The sequence below is a fragment of the Haliotis cracherodii genome, unplaced genomic scaffold (assembly GCF_022045235.1).
Source record: "Haliotis cracherodii isolate W230 unplaced genomic scaffold, xgHalCrac1.p SCAF_4, whole genome shotgun sequence".
NCBI lineage: Eukaryota > Metazoa > Mollusca > Gastropoda > Lepetellida > Haliotidae > Haliotis > Haliotis cracherodii.
Window position 1 is genome coordinate 36,307,898 of NW_027266297.1, and position 23,467 is coordinate 36,331,364.

General features: G+C 39.3%; 1 protein-coding gene across 2 annotated transcripts in view; it reads left to right on the forward strand.

Annotated features, from left to right (window-relative positions):
* Positions 1 to 23,467, forward strand: part of LOC139480442 (centrosome and spindle pole-associated protein 1-like) — a 96,277-nt gene that overhangs the window by 42,295 nt on the left and 30,515 nt on the right. Inside the window, exons 23-36 of one of the 2 annotated variants that reach the window (XM_071263518.1) lie at positions 2,543 to 2,649; positions 3,840 to 3,915; positions 5,891 to 5,931; positions 7,444 to 7,537; positions 8,897 to 8,926; positions 9,426 to 9,488; positions 10,265 to 10,349; positions 11,461 to 11,503; positions 15,814 to 15,906; positions 18,207 to 18,413; positions 19,237 to 19,464; positions 21,346 to 21,443; positions 22,339 to 22,429; positions 22,718 to 22,826. In XM_071263518.1, coding sequence (XP_071119619.1) covers positions 2,543 to 2,649; positions 3,840 to 3,915; positions 5,891 to 5,931; positions 7,444 to 7,537; positions 8,897 to 8,926; positions 9,426 to 9,488; positions 10,265 to 10,349; positions 11,461 to 11,503; positions 15,814 to 15,906; positions 18,207 to 18,413; positions 19,237 to 19,464; positions 21,346 to 21,443; positions 22,339 to 22,429; positions 22,718 to 22,826 — 1,365 coding nt within the window. Of the gene's footprint in view, positions 1 to 2,542; positions 2,650 to 3,839; positions 3,916 to 5,890; positions 5,932 to 7,443; positions 7,538 to 8,896; positions 8,927 to 9,425; positions 9,489 to 10,264; positions 10,350 to 11,460; positions 11,504 to 15,809; positions 15,907 to 18,206; positions 18,414 to 19,236; positions 19,465 to 21,345; positions 21,444 to 22,338; positions 22,430 to 22,717; positions 22,827 to 23,467 lie in introns of both variants that reach the window. The other variant, XM_071263517.1, reaches the window with a different exon arrangement.

Sequence of the window (23,467 nt, forward strand, 5' to 3'; positions counted from 1 at the left end):
TTTGTTTCATGCTTCTGATAAAGTGACACACAACGGCATAGATATTATAGGGATATAAAGCTAAAATAAAAAGGAGAAAAAATGACCCCGCTTGCATTTCGATGGATTGATATGATTAAGTCATGAAATTATATGTCAAGGCAATGGAAAAACATTGAAAATCTAAGGAAAGCATTGGATAAGAACTCAAAAAGAGAAGTTCCCTAAATGCATATTAATTTTATGAAATGGCTGGAGAACGCATATAAACAACTTAGAAACGGTTCAGGAAGGAGCTTGAGCACATCCCTTACCAACGTGACAGAAGAAGGTATCTGATATCCTGCAATCCAGCCTATTATCTCAGCAGTAGAAACTAACATTTTTAGTCCACTAGTCCTTATAATGAGAGCATATAGCAGAACCCTTAAAAATGGCACATTTCAACTGGTCCTTACTAGTCCAACTATTGGGCAGTTTGGCCATGTTGGCAAGGACTACTGTTCTAGTGACAATTTCTAATGCTGTATCTTACAAGGAAAACATACATGATCCTTACCCTGCCTGAATTTATGACTAACCAGTGCGTGGTATAATGATTCAGCAGTACTAACTAGCCGGGCTAGCTAGATAAATGTTTTACTAGCCAATTATTAGAATTGAGTAGCCAGTCTTTTGTACACTGCTGAATAAAAGGTGAAATGTAAGTTTCAACCATGTTAGAACTTCAATCTGAGTCAATGTAAAACAGGTTTCATTTAGTGACAAGGGACCAGAACAAGCATGTCAAATGTTACAGTACATCCAGGAAATCAGAAATCAGCCATTTAACATCTACTGACAATTTTATCAGGTGATTCATTTCCTGTTTTGGAATTTCATATTTGACAGCTGAAAAACAACAAAATGGCTCACTAGATAGAAAATTAAATGCGGGCTACCTTGATTTTATTTTCATGAGCAAGAAAGTAAAGAAAGAGCCATGGGTCATCGTGCAGGCACATTTATTTCTCACACTGTGCCTAACCCTCTCCATTGCAAAACCATTCCCCACCTCACCATGACTCAACCACACACAGGTGACCTAATACCTCCATCCCTGTCAGGCTGCTCGGAAGTTTTGATTGTAGTTGAGTGTTTATGGTTGGAACTACCAGTGTTTGCCTGTAATCCTATGTTCCCTTACTAACCTGTTAGTTGTTTCTATGTCTTGGTGAATGATATTGAGAAATGGTATGTTAACATTGTTAAGGAACTTTCAAACATTAAATATGAAACAAAGATAATATAAAGTTCTAGCATTACTTGAATCTTATTTAATAGATATACATTCTGATAAGTAACACAGAGCTGTTGCCAAATATGTGGAACAAAGGAGTTTAAGATACAGATATTTTGACACTCAATAGAAAAAGATCCAATTTTATGAATATTATGTACTTTTATGATGTCATCAACATCTAAATGATTTGTACATCCCAAACTATTTCTTTCATTATTCCAGTATTACCCAAGTGTTGAATTGATGTGTACATATTTTGCTTAGTCTAGCTATTTTCCTACAGAAGGTGTTTAAATCTAGACAACTATAACTATTTTTTCAGGGCTGCATAATACATAAACATTATATTGTGACTTATACTATTGGCCTCATGGCCTTTCTACAACTAGACTGTCTGTCTGAGGAACTTTCATTGTGAATGTATTAACACAGCTATTCATGGACATCGTCTCAGATGTGTTTGCGAGTACCAGCTGTTTGTTGATATTTACATCTTCATTTACATCAGGCTCATGGACGCGTTAGTAATCAGAACATACATTAGAGAAGGACTATGATAAAAGTCCACAATTGTGGAGAGTGTCTATAAACATTAAAAAATGAATAATTATCACAACTTTTGGATCATAAAGTGACATCTTTTTGTACACTCGTGGATGACACATATTGACAGCAAGGAGCTAACTTGGACGAAAAAGTTGAGAGCAAACTTGTAAGACTTATCCCTGTGTCTAGATGCTGATGTTGATACAGTTATGTACAAGGTGGATGGTGCTAGTCGAGGACGCATAATCCTGTTTGACAAATAGTATGGATTTATATCACATCTGACTAATACCTACTGTAGACAGTAGCACACACACTAACACCACAGCTTTCTTCTGTATTGGTAGCTGTATGTTAATTATATAATCACATCCTGGCAAGGAAGGAGAATGCTCTTGATATTTGGGGGAGTATTGACTAAACGAATAACAAGTGGAAGACATAAATGTTTGTCATGTTTCAAACCATGCCCAACAAAGTAACTGTTACATCTCTGATTATTATGAGAAGTTTGTGAAGTACACTCTGGAGTATATTTCAGTAGATGAATTGTTATTGAAAGTGGGAGTCCAGACTCAATGGAAGAATAGTTCTGAAATACATGAGGGATTTCTGTAAGTCTGCAGACAAAATACTCGAGGCATGGAGCATTCTGGGAACATCATTCACCCAGTTGTTGAGGTCAAGCATAGTTTCGCAGGATTTGATTTCATATACCTTTTCATGTTTCTTCAGCGCACCCAAGGACAGGAAGGGCCCCCTGGTGCCCCACGGAAGGGCTGGGCCACGCCCACCTATGAAGAGATGCTGGACAAGAAGAGGCAGGAGGAGGCCAGATACAGGTCAGTCTTATCGGAAGTTATTACTTGATTATCTAGAGCAAGTGCTGTATAAACGATATTAAAATGGAACGTTACCGTACAATTCTGATGGTTACAGTTGATATTGCATTTATGGGGTCTTCATGATCATTGTGAACAAATCATGTAGCCACGTAATGCAACAGATTTGGTGACACAACCACAATAATGGTTTTTCCAACTGTCACTTTTACCTTCTGTCACATGGTGATCTGGTATGCCTTAACAAAGCTTCACTAAGCATTGGTCAGTTATTGGATCATATAACACCTAAATTTGCCTATGCTTCAGTTTTGGTTATGAGTACATGTTGATGTTAAACAATCAACTTAAGGAATGAAGTAAGACGAGTTCTATGGATGAACAACTTCTTTATTACATCCATATATCCGTCTATGTTCATCCATAGAACTCGTCTTACTTCATCACACCAACTTCTAAATGACACTGAAAGAAGTTAACTTAAGGAATGACAAAGATGTCTCCCCTGTGTCAAAAGTGTTGCAAGGCCATGTGGTAAAATGTTGTGTCAGTGTTCAAAGTTAGATGAGCCCTTACGGTCCTTGAAGATTGCTCTATAGTATTTGAATCTAGGTACCTGCCTTACTTTCAACTTTTGACATTAAACATTGGGGTTATGATAAGGTCACTTAAACTTCTATGCTTGTTGTTGAACACTGGTGGGAAGCTTGTTGTGGCAGTTATCATAATCGACTCACGAGATAGATACAGTGAAAGTGTGTTCGCTTACCACCCCCTTAATGTTGGGTGATCAGTAGTAGGAGACGAGCTTAGTGCCATTGAACACAATCTCCTGGAGCCATAAGGTTAGTGATATACCCCTCAAGATTCGGGTTAGAATAGGTCTTCAGCAACCCATGCTTGTCGTAAGAGGCGACTATGCTTGTCGTAAGAGGTGACTAACGGGATCAGGTGGTCAGGATTGCTTACTTGGTTGATGCACATGTCATTGTATTCCAATCGTGTAGATTGATGCTCAAGTTATCAATCTCTGGATTGTCTGGACTCAGATATTTGCAGACTACCGTCTTGTAGGTGGAATATTGCTTAGTGTGGTGTTAAACAAACAAACAAATTTTGGTAATATTTTGAGTTAAAGGAGTTTTATTGAAGTTCACATGCGAGTTAATTGTATTGACAAATCATTTCAGACGCTATGATGACCCTGAGTACAGTCGTCCTGGTATGAAGTCCTACGGCAGTGAAGGAGCCCTCAATGGTATCGATGTAAGTGCTGCCACCATGCATCAGATTGTACTATGTTGACCTGACTGTGAGCTATATGTGACCTTGCTGTCGTATTGTATGGGGTACTGCCGGTGAGTGAGATGGGCCTGTGACTGGTGAACAGTGCAATGGGTCTGACCGTGTTGGTGACGTCAGTAGTTCTTTTGCACTAGAAGTTAACATTACACCAGTAACATTAGCATTGTAGACTATTCTCATTCTATTTAATAACTTGACATAAATATGAGTCTTGTGTATTGGCTATGTCTTAATGATCCACGTATTTCCATATATCCAGTGTTATAGATAATAATTAATAGCCTCAAAATACTGTCATGTTTTTATGAAATTCTTTAGGAATGAAATTCAAACAAAAACAAATTGAATTAAAACAAATACTCCTCATTTACTAAATATTCATACGGCCTGTGTTGATTCCACACAAAAAAGTAAGTAAAAAGTTCAAAATTTGTGGCTCATTCTGAAAATATTATCTACAAACTTGATATTAAGATGAAGTAACAAAGTCGTACAGTAAGGCTGCAATGAATACTCTATGAGGCGAATACAATTTGTATCACGAATATTGGGAAACGAATACGAATATTAATTCACAAATACAATAACAAGTCAGCAGTTGATGTATTGTTTGTTATGTTCAGTGAAGCAATAACAACAAAATATTTGACATGGTTTGTTAATTATTAATATATTATAAATTTCTATACTGCACTAATCCAGGTGCTAGTATCTGCTCAAATGTGACAATGCCCAGTGACCACAAATGTCAAATCAAATAGTATAAGAGTGTTGTCTTTTGAAGAAATCTATGCATATAATATGTTCTTATGGATATTTTTATGTAAATGCACATGATTGCATGTTCATAAATATTCGATTCTAGTTGTCACGAATAACGACTTCAATTCATGAATGGATACAGTTCGATTCACCGAAAGCACGAGTAAATCGTAACAGCCCTATCGTACAGACATTGTATCAGTCTCTACTAATGTATTGGCCAGCATGTACCCACTGGTAATCACTGCGTGCCCACAGAAACACCACTGCTTCTTTGCTGTGTGGACAACACTTGACCCCAGCTTGGCTCACCATATTGAAATTGACAGAAAGAACATCAATGTTTTGAATATTTTTGTGAACACACCTTTTGCCTTTCAAATTGATACATGATTACATAAAATGTAAATTACTGAATTCAGTCAGTCCTTATATTTGTTTCATTATTCTGAACAGGGACCATTTGCACAAAGAGATCTTAGCATTACATCTGTCGTAAGTCTATGTAAAGTAGGGGTGTTCCAATCATTGTAGTGCTAAGATTGCTTTGTGCAAGTGAACCCTTTCTTGTCTAGTGGGGGTTTGTGTCTGTAGGGTAACTTGATTTGCAATATTTTAGTTTATTTCTTGTACTCCATTTGTGCTCCATTTGTGAACAACTCATGTTATTCCGGGACCAGCCAAATAGCGACTCGTGCCCTTTTCGTGGCCATTTTTGCAACTGGATTCCATCTAAGCACCAATGGGAATAGCTAAAGGAATTGTCAACTCATTGCGCAATGTTTCACATATATTTTCCCCATGTCATATATATTCCAGATGCTATTGAAAACACATCGGGACATAGTATTATACAGTGTGATTGAACACATTTAACTGTCTCTCGGGTATATTTTTAAATGCAAGACATATTTTGAGTAAAAAATTATTCCTGCAGGATTCTTTGAAGTCATACACATTCTGAATGGTTTGTCATATTTTCACATATAACATTCATCGATAGGGGGACGAGTCTTCTTGCAGGTTACGGAAAGGGGCGAGCTTTGATGAATGCTTGTACTCAAGTGAAAAGACTGTTGTCCTTAGAACTATTTGTTGACCTGCTGAGTAGGCTACAGTAGTGCTGCAGCTTCCTAACCCAGCGTTATGTCTCTAACACATGTCTATATCTTAGGGTGAGAGGCGAGGAAAAGGTCTAGAAACAGACTTAGACAAGTAAGTTCTCGTTTATTGCATGTTCATTTCAAACTGGTAACCAGAAAATATCTTTCTGCATTTTAAAGTAAAAGAAGATATGGTTTAACTGGCTTAAGTGTAAACTAATGTAAATGAATTGCTTGAAAAGCATTAGTGTTGTTGATAAAGTATATGTATTTACTGAACGCTAACAAGGACAACACGAACACCTCGGAGAAACCCTGAGGACGATGAAGTCGCCAGGGAATATATTGAAGTGGTAAATGTTTATCCGAACTATCATATGTATCACAGACTTTCAGTTTAATTTTGTCATACCACTTCTGTAATCTCTTCCAAATTATGTCTTATTTGCATGTTTGGTTCATTGTCTCCCCTATTGTGTATATCTGTCAAAGTACATACTTAACATTCTTGTCTGAAACGTCTCACCAAAAATGAGATCAGTAACACACTTAGGGTGCAGTGATTATCATGTTTAAAACCCGAATTTGAATACGTTCAATTGGATAAATTCTGATCATATCATAACTGCTATACTAAACTAGTTTATATAAATGTGAAATCAGATACTTCTGGTGTTTTTGGTGAGACACCTTGAAATGTGAGGACAGTGTACTGGATGTCAGTTACATGTTACTGATGACAATCCCACTTCTGGACAGTTTGGTTTCCGACACTTGAGTCCAGTAAGTCTTGAAGCAGGTATTGTACCTAGGTGGAAGTCATAATGTGCCAACAGAAACATCGGCAGTGTAGCCCTTATGTTCCCCGGGGTAAAATTTTAGTGTGCGTGTATTGAAATAGGGAGGACAGTGAAGCCTAGTGGTTGAAGCTGCACTTGTCATGCTTAGGAACTGGATACACCTTTTTATGCCACCTGCTAGGCTATTCATGGATTATTTATTTATAACTCACTCACTCGCTTGTATCAAAAAGGTGACCAACGGGATTGAGCGGTCAGGCTCGTTAACTTGGTTGGTGCATCAGCTATGTCATCATATCCCAATTACGTGGATCGATGCTCATGTCAATCACTGGATTGTCTGGTTCAGGCTCGATTTTTACTTACAGACCACTGTCTTATAGTTGGAATATTGCTGTGCGGTGTTAAACAACAAACAAACAAAACTTGTATGAATAAAGTTATTAAAAAGGCAACATAGACTAAATAAACAAACGTATATCTCTCCACTGACCTGTTCATGTCTAACATGGCAAGAAATTATGTCGGCCTTTTTGATGATATTGTTACTCTGAAATCAATTTGAGTGGTTTTACATCAACTGTTACAAAAAGACTGCACCTACTGTCAATCCACTTCACCTGCATTAAGTAATGTGTTACAGCATAGGATTAGATCAGTTTGTGCACATGGTCCCAGACCTCAATGCTTTTGTTGACTGCTCTTCCATCACGGATACATCTGTAACAAAATGTGCACTGTCTTCACATTTGCTGCTTACTAACACTCTCTCTTCATCCTGAGTTGCGTCACTGGCACGGTGTTCATGTCCTCTCACTATCTAGGCGGTTGCGCATCTCCGACGGGCACAGAAGCATCCTGGATGACCCGTTATGGCTGAGTCCGCGCAGGGGGGAGAACTATGACAGAGAGGCTCCGGTAATAATGTCCTTCTCATGCATGGAATGATGATGTTCAGTTCCTACTGCCGTGTTTGGCATTACTGGACTTTGTGTTTGGTGTTACGGGTCAGTGATGTCATTGAAGGCAGTCAGTTGGTAGATGTTTAGTGGTAACTTGGAGATATGGTTAGTTAGCAAGCAGCTGGAAGGTAACATATAGAGGTGATGTAGATAGTTAGCTGTAGGTAACAGGGTTATGTAGAAGTGATGTAGTTTGTTGAAAGGCTACATGTAGAAGACGTAGATCTTTAGGTAGTAGGTGCCATGTACTAGAGGTATAGTTAGATGCAGGGGTAGCTGCTGATTGGTGCAGTGTCAAAGTGGTCAGATCTGACCGGAGTAAACCGTTGTGTGGTCAGTACTGTCATACAGAGTCTGGAACCGAGGGATGGACAATGGTAAGGGATTTATTTAGACCTGCTTAGAGGTCAATATTTGGTCACAACAGCAGAAATGGCAGTAATTTCCATTTTGGGGTTAAGCATTTCCAAGTCCTGCTGTTATAACTGATGTTATGGCTTTGTAGAGGTGAGTTGACTTGATTGTCACTGATAACAGGACCAATATAGAGGGAGAGGCTTTAATGCTTAGTTTAATGTTATCATGGTTATAGTATTGAAATCAGGAAAATAAGAACTTTTAAACAAATCCCAATTCTAAAGAATATAATGCTTTCCCCCGATTTGCCTCCCAAGGGCACTTAGTTTGGAATCCTATATATCCCCATAATAACCTATAGGGATGCTTGTCCCCTGGATTGTCGACAGAGAGGTAACAAAGGGTTGATGATGGTGCTTCGGTGAAGTTTATTTATTACTGATGTTACAATCTGATACAGTGGCTGGTGATATTGAGGGGCACTGGCTCACTGAGATGATGCCAGCCGTATGTGCATTTATGTCTCAAAGCACTTTCATTTGTCACTTTCAGCTTCTGATTTTGTTTCTGTTTATATCTGTAAATGTGTGCAGTATCACAAAGCATATGTGGCACTTGTACTTAAAAAACAGCTACCATGATCATTGAGATCTGTGCACAGCTGAATTAATTTAATTCTGCATAGCAATGTAATCACTTGTTCTGACAATATACTGTAGGCATCCAGTAATTTTGTATAATTAATCACACAAAACATTCTATACAATGTATTAAACTGTTAGACAAAATGATCGTAAATTTGTTCACAGTTCTAATATTGTTGCGCTTGTTAAAAACTAATATTCAGACATGGCTATGCAGATTTGTTTTTTAATTTGACAATTAATTGTATAAAGTCAATGCTACATGATGGCCTAAAAATATAAACTCGCTGTACAAATGTTTGTTATTCTTTAAGATATCCCGTCTGAGAGACTATAACTTTAAGGTAAGGGGCTTGCACCTGTTTCCAGACTTAGATAGTTAGTAGCTAGTACCAGCCTAGTTAAGAGGCTAGCTAGAATTAAAGTAGCATGCAAAATGATTAAGGGAGCATTGATAGATATATATGATATTTGGTTATTATGTTGTTTATGAATGTAAATATAAAAAAAATAATTAAAAAGCAACAACGGTTTCTTATGTAGTTCAAGGTATTTTCATAGAGCTCAAAATTATGTAGACTATGTCAAATGTAGACTATTTACATATCAGACTTCTTATGATACAAGAATTACATATTTCGAAGTAAATATGTGTTACTTGTCATGCATGTGTTACACTCTAAGGAGTGGTTGATATATCCTCAGGTAATCTACGTACCAAGTAGGGTTAAGAATCTCATGTCATTAGTCCAGCTTCTAGAAAGATGTGTAACAGTAGGCATTGATCAGCTAGAGGTAGACTAGTGTCAGCTAACTGATGGTGTTTCGTGACATGCTGCGTAGGAGGCTGAACTCTCCAGCCGTCCCACCTCGCCAAAACAACCGGCTGAGGGTGGCAACAAGAAGGTAGGTCAAGGTCATTCTCGTACCTGAGGTCACCGTTGCTGCATCATGTACAAGATGCTTCTATGTCAGTGTTAGTGTATATGAGCATGCTTATAGCTCATTACATTCATATGGGTAACTTTTTTGTGTCTGTTGAAGACACAAACTTGAAATGAGTGACCCGTGATGATTTGTCAATTTACAATGCTTTTTAGTTATCTTACCCCATGTTGTGGCTCATGCTTTTCAGTATCTGTTTGGTCTTATAAAATCAGCTAATCAAATACCATGTGATAACACTAAAATGTACTAAAAGTGATGCTAAATGCCAAGTTTGGGCTGGTCGACTCAAAAGTTTTTGGCACGACTGGTAATGGTTGACTTGATATAGAATATTTCAGTGAAATTGATTTCTCAAAAGTGGTTGTACAAAAATGTAATGAAGGAGAGTTTTCTTCCATACAATTTTGTCATCGTATACATATCCAACCACACAATGCCACCAAAAGATACTTGTTATTACCCTGTCTGGAGCTCGGCATAAAGGGGCTAAAACAAGTCGACTCGGAGTCAGTATACTGTGTCTGAGTTGGGTATTCATGTAAAACTGCTGCATGGTATCTTGGTGGGCTAGCACTATAAAATTAGCATTAGTCCAGACAAGTACAAGCAGACACACACACACTTGTGCATGCACGCCGCTATATACCGGTACCTCACCACACAAAGATCTTTGAAAGTGTAATATGACAGTTCTGCGATATATCCATGTTCAAGTACCTGTTTTCCCTCCACAGAGATACCAGGAAACGGCCCCTCCCCGAGACCACGGCCCCCCACCACGCGATACCGAGCCTGGCTACTATGCCACCCTGCCAGTTGGTAAGTGTTCCCCACCCCCCCCACCCCCACTACTGGTGTGACTGACTTTCTGCTGTGCAACCCCACCCCCTAAATACCCACTTGATTATACCCTAATACCTCACATGTATCCACCCTTATATCCTCCTTGATAACCATGTGTATTTTATCATCAGAATAACCTGCTACCCTCATACTGGAATGAATATGAAAGAGCATTCCTTTGGCTGAGAATAGAAAGTAGATCAGTAATTTAATAAACGGGTGACAGTAATGAAGAATAATGACATATTTTATTGATAATGTCATATAAGAATAGATGTTTCATAGTTCTGAATTTATAGCTTATAAATTTATTAATCTTTATTGAATGATAAACATTGAAGAGCCCTTCTTTTTTTGCAATATTGTATTTTCCAATTTGTGTGGCTGTTTCATGATTTGCAAATTCCTGTGAATAACTGAATATGTATGTTGAAAATTATGTCATGTGACTATTCCAGTCTTGTATACTCCTGATATAAAGTTAAGGACCACCCCATTCTTTCATGTTACTATAATTAATCAGTTATGGAAAGACACAGGGGGCACGGGTGGCCCAGTCGTCTAAGGCGCCGCGATTCGCTGTGCAGAGTTGCGTCCCTTGGGCACTCCAGAAACCTATGATTGTGGGTTCGAAACCCCGGTTCGCCCCGATTATGTTTCTAGGTTTGTCAGCACCATACCCATGCTTGTGGGTTTTACCGAAGTGGTAAACGTCTGTGACCTGCATCACTTCAGGCTTTCCTCCCACATTAAGCTGACATGCAACGATATAACTGGAATACTGTTAAAAGTGGTGTTAAACCCAACTCACTCACTCACTCATGGCAAGACAGATGAACTTAAGTATAATGAAAGAATAGGTGAGGGCGTGATAGATTAACTATAGTAAAGGTAAAGAATCGGATGGTCCTTAACTTTTTTTTAGCAGTATATATGAAATATGAATGCTCTTTATTGGCTGTTGCTACATTCCATCCCAAATATCGGCCATTAACCTGTAATCCACACCTGTAAACTCCATGCACATTGACAACGAATGCTGTGGTTATTGACTGCTGTGACATACACATGCTAATGCCGCTTACAGGTGATCAGCGGGAGAAACGAAGCCGTTCCACGGATGATGGCAAGTGGTTTCTATCTAATTTTCACTCTTCATACTCACAAACTGTTTCAAAATTACATGACAAACTGAATTATTAATTTATCAACTGGGTGGGTGTGTCACACATTTCATTTCTGACTCCCAATTGTAATTTGTTTTTAGAGTTTTGAAAAATACATGCATTTAGAAGTGTGATGGGTGTTGTTTGATGGTCAAAGGGAGATAACTTGCTAAGACTATGTTGATTGTGTCCCCTGGACATATCTTAAACGCAATGACAGATACTCACCCTTATCACTGTGGGGATTCTAGGTTAGAAGTGGTCCCCAGCAACCTATGCTGGTTGTATGAGGTGACTTCATGGTAACAGATAGGGTGGCCAGACTTGGTGTCTTGGTTGATTTACGGGATAGTTGCTCACAATATCAATCACTGGATTAACCCCTCAGACTTGATTATTTACAGGCTATCGTCGTGTAGTTGGAATATACCTGAATGTGGTGTTAAGCAACAAACAAACAACAATTTTGCTTCATTTATATTTATTGTAGGGACATGCCAAGAAATGGCCTTTTAGTAGAAATCTATCATGAATATGAAGATATAATATTAAAGTCCTTCAGTTATCTAAATCCAAAATGCATAAATGTGTGACATTGATTCAGTTTGGAATGTACTTGTGACATGTAGTTCACTCATCACACAGTGTCTCCGATCTACTTCAGTGGTATGCATGGTTTGTGTGTGAAGATGACCATTATGTAGTTTGTGTGCTGCCAGTCAGATATCTCTCCATGCTATGTCTATGTATATATACTGATTACATCAGTGCCATCCAAGTCTGTGTGTTCCTTACTGTGCTCAGTTCTTCAGTGGTTGGGGGGGCACGGGTGGCCCAGTCGTCTAAGGCGCCGCAATTCGCTGTGCAGAGTTGCGTCCCTTGGGCACGCCAGAAACCTATGATTGTGGGTTCGAATCCCGGTTCACCCGGGTTTGTCAGCACCAAACCCGTGCTCGTGGGTTTCAACAAAGTGGTAAAAGTCTGAGACCTGCATCACTTCGGGCTTTCCTCCCACATTAAGCTGACAAGCCGCGATATAACTGGAATACTGTTAAAAACGGCGTTAAACCCAACTCACTCACTCTTCAATGTTTGATTTCTCTGGTATATAAGAATCTTTCCATGAGGCAGTAACTTGATTCACACGTTCTAAATTTTTCAAACATTTTATATTAGATACTGTTAAGGCTGATGAAGTTTCTAAAGTGACTGGGGAGGGAGGAATTTTGTTTTTTCTCTGGTAGGTTACATGTCTATTTAAGTATACTGCAGGAATTTATCTAGGATTCCAGACCAATTGCCCTTGATGGGCAAAATTGAGGCATTTTGTTCAAAATTGGATTTTTTACTGTTCACATTTTTTTAAATTCTGAGAAAATAAGAATTTTATTAATTCAAATTTGAAATTGTCAGGCTCTGAGCAGGTCTTGATAACTCTTTGGCGAGATTCCTGGTTTGGTCCCTGTGACCACTAGAGCTGTTACGATTCACTCGTGTATTCGGTGAATCGAACCGTATCATGAATCGAATTCGTTCACGCTGTTCACATTCGGCGTGATCACTAGAATTGACTATTTAAAACAAAAATTTAAAAGAGTGTTTTTTACTTGAAGTTGTCTGTTATTTATCAGAGCAAGATATGCTAAATGGAATATGTACAAGCTACGCAGTAGTCTGTTGTGTGGGTTATCTATAGCGCCACCTCGGTAAAATGGCTGATTGTATGTAACACTCATCAATTATCTGCACCCCAAACGTAGCATTGTAGCGATCACTGTATTTTTCATTGAATATAATAAATGATACATCAAGTGCTGACTTGTTGTATTTGTGAATAAATGATCGTTTTCTATACCCTATATTCGTGATACGTATTGTATTCACCTCATAGTGTATTCGTTGCAGCCTACGTGACCACTGCTTGGTTCCCCTGTGTATCTGTCACTCTATAAATAGCATCGTGTGTACCAAATATTGGAAACCAGTGCAACAACTGACTTTAAATTTGAGTTTGAAAAAGTCATAACAGTGCTGAAAATAAAATGACTGAGTGGCTTGATCAATATCAGGGATAGGCAGGTCATGGGATGCCTGACATTTGTTAAAACAAAGCTTGTTGTCAAGATGAGACAACAGATACAAGCTGTTTATGTATTGCACTGTCACAGGTCACTGTGTTGTAGTTGTGTTTGTTTCAGGTGGATTTCCTATGAAACCATTCTCACTTGTTTGTCTCACTTCGTCTATACACCCTCTCACAACACACTGTACTTAGATATTACAAGGTTGAATTCTTGATGATTTTTACTTGTCTTCTCTTTCAGGCCGAATAGTTATTGCCTAACAATACTTCTAACCGCTTATTGAGTGTTGACTGAAATTATTTCTAATAAATGTTGTTTGAAATGACCAAAAAGTAATACTTATAGCTCCAACTTGACTAAAACATGTGTTTCACTTAGTACTATTTTTTTCCCACAATTTCAATAAGAGTGTTTGACTATCTTTTGTGTTCATGGTGTATGGTTTTAGTAATTCTTTACAATATTTATATTTGACATGTTATTTGTGTCCATTATTCATGACAATTCATATATGAAATGACAAATTATTGAATTAATGTAGTCTGTGCCACATGCAGTAAAAGTCCTCATGGCTCAGGGTGCACACACTCATCCATTGACCGGGTCATACTATCTAAGTGCTTAGAGCATGCTTATGCATGGAGTACAGCGCAATATAAATGGAGTGTTATATTATTATAGCCTATTAATGTTTTGTAAGAGGGAGTGTAGGTTTTTGAACCATATTACCCTCTTGACTTCAGTTTGGTACATTGACCACGGACATGATCACCAGGGGTATGCTCAGGGAAGGTGGGACCCCTGAAGATCCGGGGTAGAATAGGTCTTCAGCAACCCATGCTTACCGTAAAAGGTGGCTAACGCAAGTGGTTTGCCAGGCTTGCTGACTTGGTTGATGCATGTCATTGTATCCCAATTATGTGGATCAATGCTCATGATATCAATCACTGAATTGTCTAGGCCAGACTCGATTATTTACAGACCGTTGTCATGTAGCTGGAATATTAGTGAGCGTGGCGTTAAACAACAAACAAACAAAGGGATGATGATGTATGATAGAAGTGAACTGCTGTTGACACAAAGACATTGATAACGGCTGACTGTGCTGGTCAGAGCTTCTTTTGTGGTCCTTGGTTTGTGGATATTTCTTTCAAAACCATTGAAGGTCAAAATGTTGATTATGATGGAAATACATGAACAATTTTTTGTTGGTCTTGGGAAATGACAAAACATGCTAGTTTTAATTGATTTCTTTGAAGGATATCAGAATATCAACTTCACAGGTCAGTGTACACGTTAATAAAAATTTATTTCACACCTCTCAAATTATGGAGCAGCAGATTTGCAAGCCATGGAATAAAACATAAAATACTTCATGTACCAATCACTGTCAATACACTAAGGTCGTTGTGAAAGGTCCTTTGCTTTGATTTCACTAAAGCCTACAAATATTCTTCCTTTGTTTTGAATGGCATTTGTTTTGATGTGAAGATATTATAGCCAGCAATACCATTTACTAAATTAATACTGTGCCGCCATACAAATAATGGTTTGTGGTTATACTAAAATCCTGGGTCAGTGAAATCACATCAATGGACCTTCATCAGTAATGATGTGTCGGTAAGTACAAAATATACCTTGGAATAAACAAAGATTTACTATGAAAATGTATTTTAAAGGTCCTGTTACCTGTGAAGATCCGGGGTAGAATAGGTCTTCAGTAACCAATGCTTTCCGTAAAAGGTGACTATGCTTGTCATAAGAGGCGACTAACGGGATCGAGTGGTCAGGCTTGCTGACTTGGTTGATGCATGTCATCAATCCCAATTGCGTGGATTGATGCTCATGATGTCAATCACTGGATTGTCTGGTCCAGACTCGTTTATGTACAGGCAGCCATCATATAGCTAGAATATTGCTGAGTGCGGCGTAAAACAACAAACAAACAAACAATATTATGTTCTAGGCATGTGGCACCAACTCTGAAGTACTGATCAAGTACAACGGGAATAGAGTTAAAAATGATCAGTCAGTCTTTGCAAAAGTTATTTGAAAAACAAAATTACATCATTTTTCCCTGTCACGTATGTTAAGGATGATGCCAGTTATTTCAGTTGCAAGCGCCAAGTGTGCTGACATGTGCCTCAAGTCCAAGGTGTTTATATGTTGTGTGTCGTGTGTTGCAGGGAGTCAGGAGAGGATGAGTGCACAGCAGCGCAAGAAGGAGCAGTACCGGAAGGAGCTGCAACAACAGATGATGGAGGCCAGTGAGGCTAAACGCAGGTAGGCGTTCAGAGAATCGCGATTGATGGGATTGAGAGCCTGCTGATTATGTTTGTTTGTTGCTCAACAGCGCACTCAGTGATATACCCAACAATCCAGTGATTGATATTGTGAGCAACGACCCATGATGTTTGGGGACGATGTCGTGCAATCAACCAAGTCACTGAATCTGACCACCTGATCCGTTTTGGTCTTGTCTTCAGAGCTCCAGATAACTTTTTGAGCAATTGAGTTTTTACTAGAAGGTTTCTATTTTAATTAGGTTATTACATTTTTCATTGGGTAACCAATATTTTTTCACTCATCTATTCATCCCTTTATTGGGTTTTTCCCAACATGAGTAAGCATTTTGAGATTTAAAAAAGAAATGAAATAATGTTTTAGATGTATATAATGGTTCTAAATATAGGCTTGACTCGGAAAGTAAATTAGCTGGTAATTGTGTTTTGGAATAAGCTCTGTTGTGCACATGCTGTAAAAGCTTCATTGGGTATATACGCGTGCTGTTTTAAAAAAATTGAGTTTTTTATTTAATGCATGCGTTTCTGTATGCAAGTTTATTGAAAGTAATTGGGTTTTGAATCGTTTTGGGGGGTATTTCATGCAAATACACGGCTTATCTGTAGCTCTGCCTCTTACAACCAGTATAGGTTGCTGGCGACTAGACCGTTTGACTCCAAATGAGAACGATGAACTGCAAAATAACTCGAAATCCAGAAAAGTGTATGAAACATCAATATGGTACTGGACCATGAATACCCTGTACCCAACAAAATCTGAATTTTGTTTATTTTAAGACCCATGACGGATGAAGTTCTTTAAGAAACATGTAATTTTGTATAGAAATGTTTACATGACACGTAGGGGGACAAACCGTGGAAGGCACAGCGCAAGCACGCATGCACTGCACGTTCTGTGGTAGGGGAAATGACAGAGCGTTAGAGGGGCCGTCTCATGATAATTTCAGTCGCAATCTGACTCGCTCATGCCATAGATCTCATCGTCGGAACTGCTGGTGCCTGAACCGACTGCCACTATGATAGGTTGGACTGTTGCTGGCTGTAGTCCATCTTGTGACCAATAATATACTTGGTAGGCAAAGCAGGAACTAATTTATCTTTCACCCACTCCAGAAATACATTGCCGTTCATTTCTGTGTGGTAGTCCCTGTTGTCTTTGGCCTTGGCTCCTAAGACGAGGTCACAGTCTGGGAGAAAACCTTGACTAGCAGAACCAGTATGGAGAACTATGAGTCTTCACCCTTTCCCATTGGTAACTTTCTACCAGACTCCTTACAGTTACCACTGGGTACCCACTGACTGCTGGCTGTGTGTGACGCATTTACCCATGTTTATCTAAGAAGACGGGCTCATAACCTTCTTCACGTTTCTGCTTGATGGTACGAAGGTAATGATTTCGGAGACGAACAATGTCAGACCGTTCACTGTGTAGCATGTGCAGACCGTGCTTGCGCTGTTCCTTCCACGGTTTGTCCCCCTACGTGTCATGTACACATTTCTATACAAAATTACATGATAGTTTCTAAAAGACCTTCATCCGTCATGGGTCTTAAATTAAACAAAATTCAGATTTTGTTGGGTACAGGGTATTCATGGTCAAGTACCGTATTTATGTTTCATGCACTTTTCTGGATTGCAAGTTATTTTGCAATTCATCGTTCTCATTTGGAGTCAAACAGACTGTAATTCTAACCTGGAATCCCTGAGTGGACTGTTGATAATGACTAACCCTCGATTGACCGAGCACTGGGAATGACATCTCCCAGCTGTCACCTTGTTTTGGAGTCCTTGTCCCAGTCTGGGTTGTTATCCACAATATCCACTGCTGGCTTGACTAACCCGTGAAGATCTGGGTTAGAATAGGTCTTCAGCAACCGATGCTTGCTGTAAAAGGCGACTATCGTTGCAGGAAGAGGCGACTAACAGGATTGGGTGGTCAGGCTTGCTGTCTTGGTTGATGCAAGTCATTGTATCCCAATTGCGTTGATCGATGCTCATGATGTCAATCACTCGATTGTTTGTTCCAGACTCAATTATTTACAGGCCGCCATCATATAGCTGGAATATTGCTGAGTACAGCGTTAAACAACAAACAAACAAACAAAAGTGGCTTGACTGGTCCAGGCTTTTGATTGCCATCATGACAGTTGCATCAGCACAATTTCTCATGTTTCCTCAGGGGGCTAGCAGTCTTTGGGATGAAACTTCCTTTCATTGTAATAGTAATATCAGAAATCTTTCAAACCCAAGCTTTACAGAAATACATTTTTACTTTTGTAGAGAGAGGCAAGATGGGATGAAAGTGTCTGCAACTGGAGCCAATGACCCCGAGAAGAGGCAGGACAGACTCCGAGGCTTGGGAGCATCATCAGTCCCCCTTCCCCTTCCACCCCAGCAGGCTCCTATAGTCATCGCACCTCCAGTCTACAACATAGCTGACCCAGTACCTGTTCTATCAGCCTCACTTGCAGACTATGACAAACTCAGGTGAGAGTCACACTACTGTCTCAATTGACCTCATGATGATGGGGTAGTCCAGAGGTTAGACCGTTGAGCCAAGGTCCATCGTTAAATTACCCATGTGGGTACAATGTGTGAAGCCAATTAATGGTGTCCCCTCCTTTGATATTGCTGAAATATTTTAAAAAGCTGTCTACAACTGACCAGTATGTTTATATTCAAGGTTTGTGTCTTGTCTCCATTTCTCAGGGATGAGAATGGATATTTTCCTTTTCAGCTGAAACTTCTTGGCAATTGAGCGTGGTCCATAATTTGGGGGTGTTATGGGTGAAAACATCAGATCTTAGCAAATTTATGGTCACTAAAATTTGGTGAAATCGCGGATCCGCAGAAGATTCTCATGCCTGATTTCCTGAGTTGCATCCTAGATAACTTTGTTGTTATCCCTTGATTCCCTTGTCGTACAGAACAACCAATGTTATATTTGCTTAACTGGTGAAAGTGAGACATCAGCAATATGTCGGCCATTTAGATAAGATGGTAGCAAATACAAATAAGCACAAGGCAACGAAGTTGATGAGTATGATACACAATGATAATAATAATAATAATACTAATGATAATGATAATAATAGTAATGCAGTCTGTGACTTTAGCCACATGTCCGTAGCCCGAGTCAGATTCTGTATTAACTGAACTATTCTAATAAAACTCCATTTGATAACACTAAAATGTACTGAAAATGATGCTAAGATCTAAGTTCTGGCTAGTAGACTCAAAACTTCTTGGCACAGACTGAAATGCTCAGAGGTTTCATCTAAATTGTTCAATGATATGTGTCTATATGCAGTCCGCGGTCGGAGCTGGTCTTGGGGCGGAAGAGTCTATTCAAGGGAGACCACCAGTGGGAGCAGATACAGCAGCTGGACAGGATCAACTTCGACTTAGACCGTAAACGGTACACAGCACCTGCGAGCAACAACTCAACGGGCATCCTAGAGAGGGGCTTCGATTCGTTGCTGGAGCCTCCCCGAGTCAGCAGCATCAAGGCCCCTCCAGGACTGGAGTACCAGCCATCGTAAGTCCTGGCCTTCATAGGTGCTGGTCCTGGCGGTTGTAATGATTCATGTAGTGTTAGAATGAGCATCTTTCCATGATGTCACATCAAAATATTACATATGGTATAACAATAAATCACGAAAAATGCTGTTTTTGGACAGTATAAGCAGGAGTCTGAAGTCTTGTTTACCTGAAGTTTTACCCACTTTCTTTTTGCTTTGTCTATGTCATTGCTTTTGATGATGGAATATTTGTTTAGTTTTCGTGTATTGTACCTATATAAAACTGGCTTCCACAAGGGATATGGTTTGATCTCATTCAGATCAGGCTCATTGTGACTTCGTCGGTTGCTATACGTCTGAGATTTAAACTTTTATCAACTCTTGTTTATATATCGGATATCAAAAGAAACTTGGGTGAGTTGCTCTACCAGTATCATCTTCCCCAAGCTCCTTCCCAGCGCATTACACTATCGGTAGCATCGCTGCCACCAATGTGGGCGCGGCCATTACAAGAATCTTGAAATTTGCCCTCCAACCCCATATGTAGTAACGTTTATACTTTTGTTTATATCTTTGGGAATGCCATCATATTTCAATTTGAAAAGGTTTACGACTGACCATGTTTTCCAGATGAATTTACTTTGTTGTTTTGATAATCAGATTGGTTTGATAATCAGATTGCAGACTAACGGAAAATCAACCAACTTCTCCCTTACATTCTTACATATCAATAACACGATAGTTTTAATGAAACAGAAATTCAAATTGACAAACGAAGAAAGTGATTTAGCAGCGATAAGTGTATTCGGCGTCATGACAGTCGTCACTTGTTTGTAAACATAACGGTCATTCGGTTGTGAGTTCAACTCCAAGCATGGTTGTGGCCACCTATTCACAGTGGGGAGTTGTGACTGGTGGCAGCGATAGTATAGAGAGATCCGGGAACGTACTATTGCTTTGAGGAGCTTGCATCTTCCAAAGGCATGGGAGTTAACTGACTATAAAAGTCCAGTTTCGAACCCTTGCCGAACTAGGCTGGAATTATGGAGTTACATTTTGGCTGGACTAACGTGTCTATGCATAGTCCAGTCAAAATCGTGCAACAAAATTGAAATCCGGTTTGTAAACTGTCGTGCAGATTGCTGTCAATTGCAGTATTTGCAAAGCATGTGCACCGCCAATTCGTCAACAGATATTTTCCAAGTCTTTTCATGTTTTTAATCAAGGTGCTCACACATTGCGAGATGTAAGAACCGTTGTATCACAACATAGACCTTGATTATCGATCAGATCGTCTTGACTTGGCATCACTGTTTTGTTTGAAGCAAATGCAAGTGATACGAGAGGTGGAATCTGATTGGTCTAAAGGAGAGGCTTAGAAGGGACATAACTTGTAATAGCCACTGGTGGCGCTACGATAGAGCCCAGGAATTCCAATCTAGTTCAGCAAGGGTGGAAACTGGACTTTTAAAGTCAGTTAAGATGTCGGGAAGTACCAGTATATATTTTGACCTTATCAGCATTAGAAATAAGTCCTACGGTCCTTGCCAAACTGCCCAAGCCAAACTGCCCAATAGTAAAGGTATCCAAAGGACTAGTAGAAATATGCCATTTTTAACATGTTTAAGGGTTTTGCTATATGTTATCTTTATAAGGACTATTGGGCAGAAACTGTTAGTTTCTATCACTGCTTATCAAGATGCGTATTGTAACATGTCCAAGTGTAATCAGCCCTGTGATGTCTGAACATAGTGCAGTGTTTACAAAAACTAGTTTTATGGAAATATACAATAACCATGATAACTGGACCTTCTATGGTTCTATATATCCATAGTGTGTAGCATTTTTCTATTTGATGATTAGATTTCATGGTATGTTGCTATTTTGTTGTATTTCAGGACCTTTGTTACCGGTGGTGGGGGTGGCAGTTTTTCGTCGTTGGATGAAACGTACCACTACCTGGCCACTAAGAACCCCCTGGATCCTGAGGTGGCTGGTGAGTGATCAGTGTTAACTGACTCGGAGAATACTGACAAAATAGATATAAAAACTATGGCAGTGACACACATCCAACAGTGGCTTTAAGCGATGTCAGTTGTTCCGCGGCCTTTCTCGACTGATGAAAAGGGAATATGACTTAAGTAATCAGGAATGTGTTTTATCAATATCTGCCTTGCCCGACTCATGTGAGATTGCCAAACAAACAACAAAATCAGCTTTCGATGCCTGTGGGAAAGCTTCGTATTTAGAGATCTTTGGTCAATTTTGATAAAATATTTGTAACTAGTACTAAACATAACTTTAAAAATGTGTAAACATCGCCAGTATGACCAATCCAATTGACGTCAGTGTATTGTTTACTTCCTTGTTCTGATCCTGATCACACTTCAGGACACGCTCTCTGATTGGTTGACTAGAACATCATTAGCTAATTGAGTAACATATTGTAAGAATCATTACAGGACGTACTGGCTTCCCCAAACCAGTTATTTTCATTTGATTACGGCCTAGAAATTGATGAATTCATTTTCTGAATGAGAAAAGTAATGGAGTTACGAAAACTGATTCATCAAAGTGAAAAAAACAAAAAACATCTGCAGCAAGAGAATGATTTGTGAAATAAATCACCATTTTTGGTCAGTAAACAGGACAAGTAGACTTTGTCTCTGTGATGATTGCAATTGTGGCACATCCTGGTGTGGCTGCAGTAGATCGTAAAGGGAGTATATATTGGTGTTGTGATGATTGCAGGTGAGGCACATCCTGGTGTGGCTGCAGTAGATCGTAAAGGGAGTATATATTGGTGTTGTGATGATTGCAGGTGCAGCACATCCTGTTGTTGCTGCAGTAGATCGTAAAGGGAGTATATATTGGTGTTGTGATGATTGCAGGTGCGGCACATCCAGGTGTGGCTGCAGTAGCCATTCCTCAAGCCGGTGCTGCCACAGGGGGCCACACTGCCAGGGTGCGCTTTGATGACGGGTAAGGGTATCTTGTAGCTTTCAGAGATTAATATACAAACTATTTCAAAGATGTAAGAAAGAATATTTATTGGCTTTTGAGATGTTCGGAATCATTTCAAACCTATTGCTACTAGCACTTTAAAAAAAAAATTGTATGAAAGGAATAGAGTACTAGGAATCAAACTTTCTGAATTTGTTTGTCTGAAAACAGAAAGAAAATGCTCTCTTGTGGAGAGCTGTAGATAGCTACCTGTTAACCCTGTTGTCATCTTTGAGACGTGATTGTCATGATGTCCACATTCCCCAGACGAAGACAGGCGCCTGGAGGAGGAGCAACTTTTGCTGTTGAGGTCGATGACTCCAAGGCAACCGCTCGCGCCAAGGCACAGATGTATCAGCTGGAGTTGGCCAAACAGGTGAGAGGGTCACAAAGGTCATTGGGAGGACGGCAGTGTTTCCACTGGGCAGTATCAGCTGACCATAGAGGACCATCGGCACAAGAATATTCCCACCTTTTACATCCTTATCAATTAGTTCATGTTTTCCAAAAACGTTGACTCCATGCTCTCGAAACATGCCACATCTGGCACCATTGGAAATTGTTTGCCAATGGAGAAGTGCTGAGGAAAGGCAGTAAAACTACCCGAATGGAAGCAAATATACCACAGTCTTTATCTGTCACGAGAGATGTTTATTTTAAGAACATATATAACTTTGTTTTATTTCACTTTCATAATAGATCAGTGGTCTTTCTTGTGATCCAGTTATGACATAACAGTCCAATGTCTGACTATATACACTACTCAAATGATGTTAAAGAACACCTGTTTTTTTCATATTACTACAGTTAATCTTTCATGGCATATAGTTACTTACACGTAGCCATGACATTTCGCAACAAGTCCTGTATTCGATCAAGTGATGAAATATCGTGCTCAGAATTACATAAGTAAACAGTCGACAGGGTGTGGATTATGTGATTTTCTTTAACTTCTTTTGAGTAGTATACATGTATCTGCATGCTTCATCAAGGATGAGAAATTTACAATATCACATA